Source organism: Hyaloscypha bicolor (assembly GCF_002865645.1).
Source record: "Hyaloscypha bicolor E unplaced genomic scaffold K444scaffold_98, whole genome shotgun sequence".
Lineage (NCBI taxonomy): Eukaryota > Fungi > Ascomycota > Leotiomycetes > Helotiales > Hyaloscyphaceae > Hyaloscypha > Hyaloscypha bicolor.
In genome coordinates, this window is record NW_020194600.1 from 484,557 (window position 1) to 498,599 (window position 14,043).

Consider the following 14,043-nt stretch of genomic DNA (forward strand, 5'->3'; position numbering starts at 1 on the left):
TGCCGTCAATAATTCCCCCGGAGCCTGATCCAAATCCACCATCAGGACTCAATGCTCTCAGACTTAACCTTCCCCTTACCCGGGTCCATTGATCCATGAGACTTTGACTAGGTTGAACTCAGCAAATCAACAATTCGGCATCTCGCCTTCCGTTATCCTCGCCACACGTACCGGCACAAAATTGTAAATCCATCTCGCGATCAGAAAGCTCGAGACGGCCCAGACCCATAAAACTATTCCGAGCGAAACGGTGATGAAGAGCGTTGGCACGAGGAGGAGGAGAGCGACACCTATCCAAAAGAGGGAGAACAGGAGGGCGGTTATGAAGGAGAGGGCGAGTGTGCCAAGGGCGAAGGCAAGGAATAGAGCGACGGGTGTGGAAGAGAGCAGGAATTGGATCAGGACGAAAGTCTACGATAAATTAGCGTTTGGTCAACGAGGGATTTCAAAATGGGAAGAGAAGGTGAACATGGAAGCATACGAAAAGTATTGGCTGGTCCTGCGCAAATGCTACAGTTTTGTAGTAATACGCCTTGCGAGTATCTGGGCTGATGATAGTATCGATAAGGCTCTGAGCGTACGTGATGATGCCCGAGGCGCGCTGTTGAATTGCCATTGCTGTGAAAGCTGTAGAAGGTGTTTCGTAAAGCGATGGTGATTTGCTATCGCATCGCTTCTGTTGTGAATCTGGCTGGAGAGCTCCTGTCCTGGAATGCAAAGCAAGATTTAAGTTGAAGCTGTGCCTGTCAGCAGCAAACGGCAGTTGCGGGCGTTTGCATGCACGTGATAGAAGGGTTCACCCACCAACCGCCCAAACCTACTTCCCGCCCAAGCTAAAATTCAACTTTAATATTAATTTATTAATTATTAATATAATTTTATACTTTGTTAAGTTTTGGTTACCAAATACTCTCTTTAATCATAATTTTATTTTTTCAAGTAAAAGTTATTATTAATATTACTTATAAAACTAAGTTTTTATTTATATTTTAAGAATTTTGAAGCAATATAAAAGAATAATTAAAATAAGTCCTCTTACAAATTTTCCTATAATTATAAGAGACAGTATTAGTAAATAATAGAAATCAATTTTTATCAATTTTTATCAATTTTGGTTAATTATTGGTATTAGAAACGGTGAGAGAAAAATCGATTTTTTGCTTGGGCGGGAAGTGGGCTTGGGCGATTGGTGGGTGAACCCTTTTAAGGGTATTCATCAACGGAGCTTTCTTCAACCTCCTTTGTAATGTTTATCAAAATATGATCGGGCCAGGTCAGATGAAGGTTTGCATTCCTAGTTTATCTCATTATGTCGACAGCGGTGCCCGCTTATGGTTTTGTCCATTGAAACGTCAGAGGACCTCTGCAGCATCTCAATGTGTCCCAGCAACCACTGCAAATGCCGATAGCTGCTTCTGGGTTTGGATTGGACCTCCATATGTCCGCTGAGGTATGTTTGAGCCCACATCAAGCCTAGCTCACGGTGTTGGCTCCCCATAGTTCCCTACGGTCCTCCAATCCGGGACCATTGTTGGCCTCGAATGTAGCCGCGTATTGCAAGTCAAGAAGAGTAATGACAATGGAAGTATTGGGTTGAGATTGGAAATCTGGTTCCCCTCCCCAACACATGTTTGGAATAGCCAACAAGGTCCCGTCGGCAATGATTGACATGTCGAGATCTCCGTTGGAGATCAGGACTCGATTCGTTGCTCCAATGACTCGAGGAAGAACAGACTGGATTGGATCTGGCGAAGTATCACCCTCACCTTCTGGGCCTCGTTGCCGAAAAACACAGGTCCTTTGCATTCCAGCCACCCTATACCCAGTGGTGCGTTCGTTGTTTTCTTCATGTCCGTCCGATTGGAATATATTGGCTGGCCTGGATATAAATACTGAAGTCCTGTTGGATAGCCCAAGGAATCCGAGCGGAGGGGACATTGCGATGAAATTTCGGGTATATTGAAGCACGGATTCGGGGCAACAAAAGCAGCTGCGTACACCATGCCAAAAAGATCGCAACTTAAGTCCGTCCCCCATGATTGCCCGGTTGTGGAAAAGCGAGATTTTTCTTTCTGAAGTCTGCGTATCCACATGTTTTGTCCCGTGCCTGAAGTTGTGTCAAGAAGCTGGCATTGCGCTCTAAGACTTTCTTATCTTTGACAGCGAATGGAACTATTGGACCGTGGTTTTGCTCCCACACATAGCTTCCTATACACGGATCGTACATTAAAGCTCCTGTAGATTTTGTTAGGGCTCTCCTACTAGAGACGAAAGGCATATACCGGATACATTGAAATAGACTGGACGCTTCCGATCAATCATAGCAGATGAGAAGTGCGGTACATATCTCCCTGCATAACTTTCCCCGGTCAAGAATATCTTGAAGTTCTTGATCCCAAAAGTCTGCAGAAAGTTCAAGAAAAAGCTGTTGAAGTCTTTAACGGCATCGGTCTCATTCGTCGCTGTGACCTCCCCGATTGAGAATCCAGTTCCCACGGGTTGCTCGACCCATAGAACATTCGTCAAGTTTACCCAAGCGTAGGGATTGATTGTTGGAGCGTATTGACCATAGCCCCAAACAAAATCGCCATTTCCTTGAAAGAAGCTTTCAAGTGAGCTACATCCTACATCTCGTCTTAGAAAGACCCTATTACCTGGGCATCACAGCTCCCCTGGTCCGCCGTTCAACCAGGTCGTTATTTCGTCTACTGGTGCTCCCACTGTGGGTTGGAAGACAAAATACAAAGCTCTCGATGTGTTGCTCATGTCGATGGGCATCAAACCGCGTGCATCTCCCCCACATCGAATGGGACATCAGGTAGTGCATCTACTACGTACGCTACCTCTCAATCAGCACACTGCTCGCTCCTCGAAGATACAAACACTCTAACCTTCTGTTTTGCTCGTGTAGAACCGTAAATTATCATGGGTATGGGTTTTATTTTGCGGTTTGTCTGCGACGATATTTCTGGCTCTTAAATCCGGTCCAAATCACTTTCGATGAGCGAAATCACTGGTTCTTCCGGCAGATGCTGTGGTGATTAAAATAGAAACACCGAGAGCGACGAGAGCCCGGTAGAAAAATACTGAAAACATCTCCTTCGAGTTCAAACATTAATGGAGGAAAATCTGGAAACCCAAAAATGTGCAAAAAATATTCGGATTTATATTATACAACCTTTTAGTCGAATGGAAATTCCAAGTCTTTAAACGGTAACACTTTTGATGTGGCAACTTCGCTTGCGTGTTAGGGAACCTCTCTTTATCCTGCAGACTTAAACATGGAATGTTGATAAGAGTATAAGATCAGGCTGTTTCTCGGTAGGATAGCTTCAGGTATATTACACGGACAGAACGTGATCGGGAGAGGATTAAAGTTTTGTGGATAAAGTCCCAAGATTGCAAGAGAGGGGTGCTGACAGTGGCTTTTAAAGCCTGATCTATGTGGGGTTGAACTTCCTGAAACCACGGACAGAGCTCGTCCACCGTCGACAAACAGTAAAGAGTACCTTAGAGGATAATTTGAGTGTCAGAGATCAGGGATCTACGAGATCGCTCGAATCTAGATCCTTCATAAGGACACGTCTTCTCATTGGCTACCCCACCCTCGACACCTACAAAGGTCGTTTGTTCCACACCCAGTGAAGATCAACGCCGTGTAACATCAATTCAGGGCACATCTTAGATTCAGTGAAGTCTGACTGTACACGACAGCATCTCCACAATGGCAGACAAAGAACTCGTCCTCAGCAAAGTAAAACTTTACATCCACCACCCGGTCCCCGTAAGCCTTCTTCCCTTCACAAACCATCTTTGCTAACAAAATAAAAGAATCAACTCTTTGCCGACATCTTCCCCATCTTTCGGGACCCAGCAGTAACAGAAGCCATAATCTCTCACCTGGAATCTCACATAAGATCCACTCATGACCTCTCCAAAATCTCCAGCATAGTCTGTCTCGAAGCTCGCGGATTTTTCTTCACACCCATCCTCGCCTCCCGCCTTCAACTCCCCTGTGTCCCGGTCCGGAAACCGGGAAAGCTTCCCGGGGAGGTGATTACCACTACCTATCAAAAAGACTACGGGCCGGACAGATTCGAGATGAAGACTGATGCATTTGAAGGTATTGAGACGGCGGGGAAGAAAGTCATTTTAGTTGATGATTTGTTGGGGATGGGTGGCTCGATTATGGCTGCGAAGGAGTTGGTGGAGCAGTTGGGGATGGAGGTTGCGGAGGCGGTGTTTATTTTTGATGTTGATGTACCGGTGTATAATGTGGCGGTTGAGAAGAACTTGAAGGGATTGCAGAGGTATGCTATGGTTACGCTTACAAAGACAAACATGGGGGCTCCGATTGAGTGTTGATGCCTCGCTGAGGCATTACAGCGGTTTCTTGATACGGAAATACTATCATTGTGGCAAGTAGAGTGGGCTCATTTTCACATTCGTGATGTCCTAAACTACTGGAGCATAGAGTCTAAGCTCTCCCCAAGTACACCCTCAATCTTCACAATCCAGCGATGTGTTTCCTTCTCAACAACCTCATCATCGTCTTCTTGCAGTTCACTGATGAAAGGCAACATCTCAGGCAACATAGACAGCCACTCTTCACCGAGCCTATCAGTCAACTCCTGCTCGCACTTGACTGCCGCTAGTCGGACACTTGCAGTCTCAGACCTCATGTGCTTAAGAATTGCTCCATTTAATTCCTTGTGATGATCTGATGACTCTGCAGCAGCCGCAAGTTCAACGATTGCTGGCACGAGTTCCTCAGTCAATGGCAGCGCTGAAGCGTTTGTGAACTGTGCACACAGCACCGGTGCCACATTACTAAAATGCGATGGCGATTGCCAAAAGTCATCTTGATCGTGTTCAAAACACTTGACTAAAGTCCGAAGCACCCTCGACCATAACTCCCTCGAGATCTCATCTTTAGGATTCACGTTCTTCAAGGTATCCACCGCGTTGTCGAGAAGGTAGGTTGCATAGCTGGTGACGATCGACTTGAGATTGTCGAAGAACACGGCCATGAAGCCATATATGCTTTGTAACCGCAGATTTCTACCAACTTCATCCTTCTTGGGTAGTGAAGCCGACGCCCACTCAACCAGGTTGGACAAAATGGGCCGGAATGTCGCATCGTTGAACTTATAAATCATTTTGATGGCGACTTCGTTGACCTGAGTTTCAATCTCAGCAATGAAGTCGCTGTCCAAGCCTTCGTCCGCCACCACTGTCCACTGTCGCCGAAGGTCGAAGGCGTTCTGGAATATGTTTGCTAGGATGGGAGAGTACTTGGTCACTACGTTCTTTGGGTGTCTATCAATGGCTATACTGAGAATCTCGAGATATTCCTGGAGCGCCTATCGATAAATTAGCGGCTTGACTTGGAGCAATTTTAAAGATCACTTACCAATTGACCCATTCCAGCGGCTCGTTCCCAGTCTTTCTCCAAAGCTCCAAACATACTCTTGGCATCAATTTGCTTCGCCGCAAGCCTCATGCAGTCCATTCTACTCTCATCGGCTGAATCATCAAGGTCTGCCTCTGCGGACGCATTCGAAATTTCGAGAAGTTTGTCCAAGTACCCTCCCGACAACATATATGGTAGGTGATGGACCAGGGCACTGATAAATGCGTAGCCAGCATTGTGGAGCTTCTGGGATTCGTCATCCTCTTTCGTACTGGCTTCCATATATTCCAGAGCTTTAGGAATCGCACTAGGGAGGACTGAGACGATTCCCTCCCTCAAAATCTCAACCAGAGATGCAAGACAGAGGAGCCCCATGACGCGCAACCGATTATCTGACTGGCCAAGACAATGATTGCTCGCAATCGTTTCTGCCGCTGCGGCAACTGCTTCGAGATCCTTCTTCCCATATTTCTCGGATATCTTGTCAACACAGCCCACTGCAATGTGCTTGTACAGAACATCTTTCGACTCTCGAATGATTGCGGTGAGTTGGGGCAAGAATCCGAGCATTGCACTCCTCGAATTTGCGTCGGATGGACTTTCATGATCAATGCGGACCTCCAGAGACTTCAAGATCTTGCGACGTAAGGAATCACTCGGCCTGTCGAGCAAGCCCTCAACCGATTTGACAAAGTCACTGGTAGATAGTAAGCCAAGTAGACTTTCCAAAACATCACCGCAAGCCCCATGTAGGCGCTTCTGATCTCTCAGTGTATCCGCCAAGGCTAGAACATTTTCCAGGAGGGTTGAATAAAGATCTCGAATTCTCGCAGCGTCCATATCGTCCCGATCAAGTAATTTCCCGGTTTGACTAGCAAGCCGCTTCTGAGAAAGAAGATGCGGCAACAATGCTATTTCGTTTGCAGCGATCAGTTTGGGGTCAGAAATGCCCTCATCATTGGCGTTGAGTAGGGTAGTCGAGTACGTTGGTTTCGGTTTCAAGACATCTCCAACTAAGTCCAAATATTTTACAGCAGATTGGAGTTGGGTTTCCACACTGAACGAGCCAGCAATATCTGCTGCAAATGCTTTGATGCCTTCAGTTGGTCCGTACTTATCCACAAGCATTGCTAATAACGCGAACAAGAAGTCTTCTGGGCCAAGGGTTTGCACCAAAGAGGTGAACAGCCCCTTCCGGCGATGGGGTGGCACATGCTCGTACGCAGCAACGAAGCTCAGAAGCAATTCTGCTGCACCAGTGACAGGATTTCCCTTCTCTTTCCGGAGTGACGAGATTAGGGGAGGAATGACTTCGCGAATTGTTTGACTAATAACGTGTGCAGAATACTCGTCGTTGTGTCGGAGCACTGAGCTTCCCATGAAGGTAAATATCGGCATGACGCTGTGAAGAACCAATTCCGGTACAATATCGGCCAAAGAGGCAATAAGTAGTAGCGCGGCATTTTGAACCTGTGGACTCGCCGTCTTCTGGACACAATCGACAAGCAGATCTGCTCGAATTGCAGAGCGCTCGAGCTTCAAACTCGGGTCAGACTTGTAAGCCTTGATAATAGCGAGAAGACTGTTGAGGACCAACCCCTGAAGATAGGCCAACTCTGACGCTACCTGGGCTTTGAAATGTTGAAGTTCAGCTAGGACATTGAAAAGACCTTTGAGGAGCTCAGGATGTTTGCCAGGATCGGAACTGTCGATAAGCTGCAGGACGAAGGTGACCTTCTGCATAGCAGCCGTGAGCTGTTTCGAGTCTTGGAGCGGGGTTCTAGCTATTTCTCCGTGGCTTGTCCTTCGCCTTTTAGTAGCAGGAGGCTTGTCTGCTAACTCGGCTGTTGTTGGAAGCTGTTCTAGGAACGCTAATAGTATTTCCGTTGAAAGTGACGTTGTTTGAAGGAGCTGAGCTGAGCCCTGCGAGATTGATTTACGGATTTCGTCCGGATTGTTTGACGGAAACTGAGCTGAGTCCATCAACATCTGGGCAGTGCTGATGCGGAGTTCACCCTTCAAGGATGTCCAGATCGCACGCAGCCTTTTGAAAACAGCATCAATGATAGCTGATCTGCCGACCACCACATCGCCGCTAATGATACTAGCCAGGTACTGAAAACCCTCGTTATCACTCGAAGTGATGATCATAAGTGCTTGATCGTCAATCTCCACAGCATCAAGTTGTTCCTCAATGCAAAGCTTCGAGACTTCTGCTGGACCAATCGATGCCCATTGCTGGAGTATAGGGAGCAGCACTTTCGTTCTCGATATACTTGCTACGCTACGAAGTTGATTTAGTGAAGCAAGTAGTCTCATCTTCAGTGAGAACAACGGAGTATGGATAGCATGGCTTGACAAGAAAGCAATAATTGAGGCTCGGCTGGTTTGTGGTACTCGCTGGTCCTGCTTTTTCGGGCTCTCAGAGGTACGAGGGCCGTTTAGGGACCTCTGAAAGACAGATTCGATGTGTTTCCGGTCGAGCACGCATTCTTCCAGAGCTGGAATGACCACTTCGCTGAGCAGTCGAGCCACAATATCCCCAGAGAGCCACTTTAAGTCACGAGTATCGTCTCCGGGTCCATAAAAGTCATCGAAGGCCCACTTTTGTAATTGCTTTAACTTCTTCTTGGACTCTGTGTTGGTGGGAAAGAATTTGTTCAGTGCAACAAGAAGTTCTGCCGCGGCACGACGAACTTTCGAAGCAGGATCACCAAGTGCACCAATTGCATAAGGCAAGAGCGCCTGGAGATCTACGGAATCCACCTTGCTGGCTGACAAGCAACGAGTCGCCATCTGGAGCGCTGAGGCTCGAGCCACGACTGGGTGGGGACCACACCACGTCCTCATGTAAAAACTGAGGTATAGAGTATCTTCCAGGGCAGAATCTCGTCGTAGGATTGGTATCTTGTCAAAAGAATCAAGATCAGACGGATTGGATGTAGCCACCAAAAATGCACGACACAGATCTGGGTAGATATGTGACGAATCGTGAGATAGGAAGGACAATTCAGTGGTGGTTCTTTTGGGAAGAGTTTGAAGAAGACTAGAGAAGTCCAGTGTTGTAGTCATCTCAACATTGGAGTCTTCCATATCGACATCTTCAGCGTGCGATGCTGGAGCCTCAATTCGCTGGAGTGATGTGTTGAGCTTCAGTTCTAGTTCGTCGATATCCACCTCAGTAGTTTCAAGTGCTCCACGGACCACAGAGCCAACATGATCAGGGAGCTGTGTGAGTGCAACGAGTGAGGATGCAAGATGAGGTCCTAATGTTGGATTCGAGTCTTCGTCGATTTGGTGAGCGACCAAAACCAATGCCTTCACAATAACGCAGCATTGAGGATCACTCAATAACTGACTGCCAATGACCCGCTCAACAATTTGAAGACCACTAATATCACCATTCTTCCGTAATCGTTCCACAAGTGCTAGGCAGAGACCATTGGCAAGCCTATCCACACGTCGTTGTTTGGAAAGCTCTATGAGAAGATCTGATAAGTTCTCAACCTTAAGCAGTTCTTTTGCAAGTCGTTTTGTGATCTGTTTTGCTCCTCGATGCTGTGCCAGTACAGATAGGCAGACGAGTCCAGGAATTGTGGTTTCACCTGTCCATCCCAGTACAACCGCTTCCATCATAGCAGTTAACAGCTTGTCGTCAAGCCCACCCTTTGACGCCATTACCGAGAGTAGCATATAGCAGCCAAGGCGTAGATCAGGGACTTTCTTCATCGCAAGACCTTCATTCAAAGTTGGCAATAGTCTCAAAACAACGTCTTGTTCATTTTGCTGCTGGACAGCTTTCCTCCCGGACCGAGCTTTGTCCAGCATGCCCCCAGTGGCCTCCGTCATTACTCCTGCCCAAAATGCAATAAGAGCTGGGTAATTCTGCCGCGACTGACATATTCGAAGAATATACGTGTTTAAAGCTGAGGCGAACGAGGGATTGGTAGTTGCGGTGTGAACAATTGCATGTCTGGGAGGTGGAGTATGGGATCGTATGTACGGATGAAGAAATTTGTATTCCTGTGGAAGATTCGAGGGTAAAATTGACAGAAGAGTTGTAAATACTGGAAGCGTGTGGTACGGGAGGAAGGTCATGATCAGAAAGGAGGTATTGCGTTCATGGACCCTGGAACAAAAGTTAACAATCTTCCTCGGATGTTTTTATCTTCTCATCTCACCTGAACCTCCTAATCAACCATTCCACTGCTTTTACTGCTGGACTTAATCTTAGCCGCCCACCAACCAGGCCTAGGAAAATCTCGAGTCTCTTGTCCAGCTCCGAGTTCTCCGTAGCTGTCATTTGAGTGCGGTCCTCATCTTTACTTTGCTCGCTGAAGATGTCTCTTTGGAAGTCCGAGAACCTCCCGTCCAAAAGGCACAGTTCTTGGAACCCTTCGTGGCATAATGTGTATATTGTATCGAAACTTTGCGATGCTGCCACTCGGGGCTCGAATATGAGAGACTTGGAGTGCGCCGCCTTTTGGGCTTTGAGATTCAAAGACTTTTCCGAATTGGCAGATATCACCGACAGCTGGGCTGCCAAAGAGGTCGTCATGGTGTATTATCGGTCGGACAATTGCTCAAAATGTCATAATTTGAGGTTGTATCTGTGAAGGTCACACAGCTCTTATCGCGAAATGCAAGATTGAACTTTTTTCTTCAAAAGTTTCTCCACAGACAAGGCTGTAGTTTTGTGGTCCGTGCGTCCACCAATCATCAGACTGTATCGTTCCGAACGTCCCCTTCCTCTCAAATTCAACCACTTCCGCACAAAATCTGAGCTAAGTGGAAATGATATAGCAAGAGCCTGGTCTGGGTTCGTCACTATGTCTGAGCCTAAGACCAATGTTCCGAGATTTGCTTCTTTCAAGCCCAAGCCTACAACAGCGGTTCCGGAAGAGGCCAAGGCTGACAAGGCCACGCAAAGGAAGCACCACCGCAAAGATGAGAAGTGTGACAAAGATCACAGGCGACGACATCATGAGAAACATCGATCTGGAAGCCGGGAGAGGTTTCCACTTCACGAGACAAAGATAGAAACCCCCCTGTATCGGCCAAAGGACGAATTCGTGGGCGATTACGTGGTGGACAGGAAGGGTGATGAGAAGAATCTCGTCTACGGGAGCATCCACCGATATAGTGTACCTCCGTTTCATCGATTTGGAGCAGGCCATGTTCTTGGGGCACCCCCAGACACGAAGGTTGATCGAGATTATGGAGATGAGAAGGGGATTGTTCTCAGCAATTGGCGAGAAGGCAAGTCTGGCTTCAGGGAGAAATATGTTTTCTCAAAAATAGAGAGAGAGAGACCCCGACTCTTGAAAATACGTCCCCAAGTCGATCGTGAAGGGCAGAGGAGCGTTGAAGCGGATTTCGTTCCTCTGCAGGGTCCGAGAGGCAAGAAGCGCAAGAGGAGCGGAGATGGCGATGGAGATAGTTCTGATTCTGGCCGCGACGAGAAAGACTATCGGTCGATATACGGCAAGGCCAAAGCAAAACATCAGCCGTCTGACGAGGAGCTTGAGTATGCAACTGAAAGTGACTCTTCAGGCTCAGACGCCAGGCGGACGATGAAGGTCGACTCTTCTACCCGCCAGAAAAACATGGAGCTGTCAAGGAAAGTCGAGGAATCCCCACACGACGTGGAAGCTTGGATCTCGCTGATTGACCACCAAGATGCGCTGCTAAGAGGGCATGACGACAGCCACAGGGTCACCAATGCCGAGCTTCGAAGCACTGCAGACATCAAAATCTCGATGTACGAAAAGGCTTTGGGCAAGGCCAGATCTTTGAAAGACCGGGAGAGGCTTTTGCTGGGCTTGATGAAAGAAGGGGAAAAGATCTGGGAAGTAAAATATCAAGCAGAACGTTGGGAGCAGATCTCGAATGACAATATTGACAGTCTCCTTTTGTGGACAAGCTATCTCAATTTTAAGCAAACGACATTCTCGTCATTTCGGCATGAAGCTATCAAAGAAGTGTTTCTGAGAAGGGTCAATGCTCTCACCAAAGAGGTTCTTGTTCCGGGGACAGGAGATACCGGTTCGCTGTATCAACAACTCATCTATTTACTCCTTCGCTTCACGCTATTCCTGCGTGAGTCCGGATACTCAGAGCTAGCTGTGTCGATTTGGCAAGGTCTTCTTGAGATGAACTTTTTCCCTCTCAACTTACCGCTTTCCCATGCCGAAGCTGTGAAGAAATTCGGTACCTTTTGGGAAAGTGAGGTGCCTCGAATTGGCGAGGATGGTGCTCTGGGCTGGCGTCACTTTGTGGAAAACAAGGATGTGTCGGAAGCCCCCGATGCTTTGGTTGATGAAGCAGATGATGTGGTGGACAACACAGATCTGTTCAAAACCTGGGCAGCAGCAGAACGATTGAGGATGATGGGCTCTCGTACTCCGGCTAGGGCTATGGACGAGGTGGCAGAGGATGATCCGTTCCGTGTGATTTTATTCTCGGATATCGAGAGCTTTCTCATACACCTACCCCCTCAGTCACAAGGTTTGCGGAGTTTACTCCTCGATGGATTTCTACTTTTTTGTCGCTTGCCGGCAGTCGTCGACTTGGAGGATGCGAAAAAGTGGCCTGGAGATGCTTTCGTCAACGGCTACTTGTTGGAGAATGACATAAACTGGATTAGAGACGCATATCTTCCCGCAACCCGAGAACAGAGTGAGGATTCTGATTTGGTGGTATCTTTGTACGTCCCAATTTCGAATATTTCGATATCATCAGAAGAGCTCTTTGGGTCAAGCGTTTGGCTAGGAAGGCAGCCTTGGAAAGTCAAATATACTGGAGATGACAATGGTCCCGTATTTTACAGATGGGTGAGAAATACCCTGAAACAGCTCACGGAGAGCTATTTTACAGAAGACCTCGCCGAATACTTCCTCGCATTTGAGTTTCTGAACGAACCAGCTTCGATCAAGAAGATATCGAAGAGTCTTCTGAAGCAACATCCCACATGCCTTCGATTATACAACTCATATGCACTGATCGAGTGGTCTCGAGGCAATAAGGATGTTGCCCGAGGCGTATTTACTGCGGCTTTGAATCTACGCAGATCACTGCCCGAGACCGAATGGGATAGAGATTCAATCGTGCTCTGGAGAAGTTGGATTTGGGCATGCCTCACTGAGCAGGACAACAACGCCGCGATTCAACATCTGCTATCTATTGCAGATGGCACTCCGAATGCAGATGCTACCCTATCACCTGCAGCATTGCTCAGAGCAAAACAGCATATGGTCTCACATCGGGATTATCTTCTGTCCTCGGGGACTTCGAGATCTTCTGCAGCATATGCAGAATGTGAGTGCTGCCAGTTTCACTGACATTCGCCCATAAATCCCTTCGTCTACTCAGATACAGGCTCAATACTAACCTCACCAGGTCTAATGCTTCTCGATTACTTGACCACGAGTTCAGACAAGGAGACAAAGTCTACGGCTCAAGGAGACATCAGCTCCGCCCTTGGTACTTGTACCTCTTTCTCTCACATCTTCATCTCTCGGGATCTCACCCATTCCACCTCCCACGAGCGCTTCCTCCAATCCGCAGCACGTCTTCTCATCCACCATGCTCGCATCGGCCCCTTCCGCCCTGCTCTCATCCGAGAACACCTGAATCGCTTCCTGAATCTCTTTCCCCAAAATACCATGTTTCTCTCACTCTACACCTGGAACGAATCTCGACTCCGAATCGACAATCGTGTCCGAAATATCCTGCTATCTACAATCCTCACACCAGAAAACGACACTTTGACATCCCGCCTTTTCGCCATCCAATACGAAATCAAGCATGGAACGATTCACTCTGTTCGTTCAGCATTCGAGCACGCCCTGTCATCCTCACCATCCAAGTCTTCCGCAGGATTATGGAGATTTTATTTCATTTACTGTCTCGAGACATCACAGTTCCGCGCCCAGGCGAAGGATATCTGGTATCGAGCAATCAGAGCCTGTCCGTGGGCAAAAGAGCTCTATTTAATCGGCTTCGAGAGAATGAGCAATATATTACCCTTCTCAGAGCTCAAGAACATATGGAGGATTATGGTGGAGAAGGACTTGAGGGTCCACATTGATCTAGAAGAGAGGTTCGAGGATATAGGGAAACTGGAGAAGACTGCACGTGAGCAGCGCCGTCTGGGGCACAGGTAGGCGCCGCCAAGGTCTCGGAAAGTATAATGAAGAATGAGAGAGTGTTTTGAAACTCAAACGCAGAGAGCAGCCTCACCGTTTCACTAGGTTGAGGCATAAACTTTCGCAATTTATCACAGGTGATCTCTTTCCAGAGTATCTGTTTCGATTTACATAATCTCCCCTCATTATATAGATAATTTGAATGTTTTCCTTCCTGTATGCATGATTTTTAGAGCTAGGGCTCAAACTTCTCATGCAGCACCGTTCCGAGACATCCCATTACATGCCAACATCAGTGTGAAGAATTAGACACAAGTTCATCTTACAAATCCAAATCTTTTTAGTGTGCACTACCAACCAACCCCCTTCAATCCCCCCAAAAAATATATACCAAAAACTCTCACTCCAACTGCCCTAATCCCCACATTATCTCTCAGCTCTTCTCATCACCTTCAACTTCTCATACTCAGAAGTTAGAACCAA

The 14,043-nt window shown here is 47.3% G+C and overlaps 5 protein-coding genes across 5 annotated transcripts; 2 read left to right on the forward strand and 3 right to left on the reverse strand.

The window, feature by feature from the left end:
• Positions 1–126: 126 nt before the first annotated feature.
• Positions 127–616, reverse strand: K444DRAFT_644112 (uncharacterized protein; the record flags this gene model as incomplete). The annotated part of the gene is made up of 2 exons (XM_024884926.1): positions 127–411; positions 482–616. 2 exons carry the CDS (start codon positions 614–616, stop codon positions 127–129), a joined length of 420 nt encoding a protein of 139 aa, XP_024735081.1.
• Positions 617–1,203: 587 nt separating this feature from the next.
• Positions 1,204–3,115, reverse strand: K444DRAFT_644113 (alpha/beta-hydrolase; the record flags this gene model as incomplete). Its single annotated transcript, XM_024884927.1, has 9 exons — positions 1,204–1,294; positions 1,362–1,473; positions 1,527–1,761; positions 1,794–1,990; positions 2,092–2,235; positions 2,283–2,617; positions 2,666–2,747; positions 2,892–2,974; positions 3,057–3,115. The coding sequence occupies 9 exons, from the start codon at positions 3,113–3,115 to the stop codon at positions 1,204–1,206; spliced, it is 1,338 nt and encodes a 445-aa protein (XP_024735082.1).
• Positions 3,116–3,724: 609 nt separating this feature from the next.
• On the forward strand, positions 3,725–4,365 carry K444DRAFT_631232 (PRTase-like protein; the record flags this gene model as incomplete). The annotated part of the gene is made up of 2 exons (XM_024883330.1): positions 3,725–3,784; positions 3,832–4,365. 2 exons carry the CDS (start codon positions 3,725–3,727, stop codon positions 4,363–4,365), a joined length of 594 nt encoding a protein of 197 aa, XP_024735083.1.
• A 95-nt stretch (positions 4,366–4,460) lies between these two features.
• K444DRAFT_532569 (uncharacterized protein) lies at positions 4,461–9,971 on the reverse strand (the record flags this gene model as incomplete). Its single annotated transcript, XM_024875087.1, has 3 exons — positions 4,461–5,363; positions 5,414–9,542; positions 9,595–9,971. 3 exons carry the CDS (start codon positions 9,969–9,971, stop codon positions 4,461–4,463), a joined length of 5,409 nt encoding a protein of 1,802 aa, XP_024735084.1.
• Positions 9,972–10,186: 215 nt separating this feature from the next.
• Positions 10,187–13,866, forward strand: K444DRAFT_664679 (DUF1740-domain-containing protein). The gene is made up of 2 exons (XM_024886991.1): positions 10,187–12,730; positions 12,812–13,866. The coding sequence occupies exons 1-2, from the start codon at positions 10,243–10,245 to the stop codon at positions 13,576–13,578; spliced, it is 3,255 nt and encodes a 1,084-aa protein (XP_024735085.1). The 5' UTR covers positions 10,187–10,242; the 3' UTR covers positions 13,579–13,866.
• Positions 13,867–14,043: the final 177 nt, after the last annotated feature.

Excerpts from the sequence above, each read along its gene's own strand:
- K444DRAFT_664679 (XM_024886991.1), top strand. The coding sequence starts at position 10,243 with ATGTCTGAGCCTAAGACCAATGTTCCGAGATTTGCTTCTTTCAAGCCC. Across the intron at positions 12,731-12,811 it reads TTCTGCAGCATATGCAGAAT|GTCTAATGCTTCTCGATTAC; the intron begins GTGAGTGCTGCC and ends TAACCTCACCAG.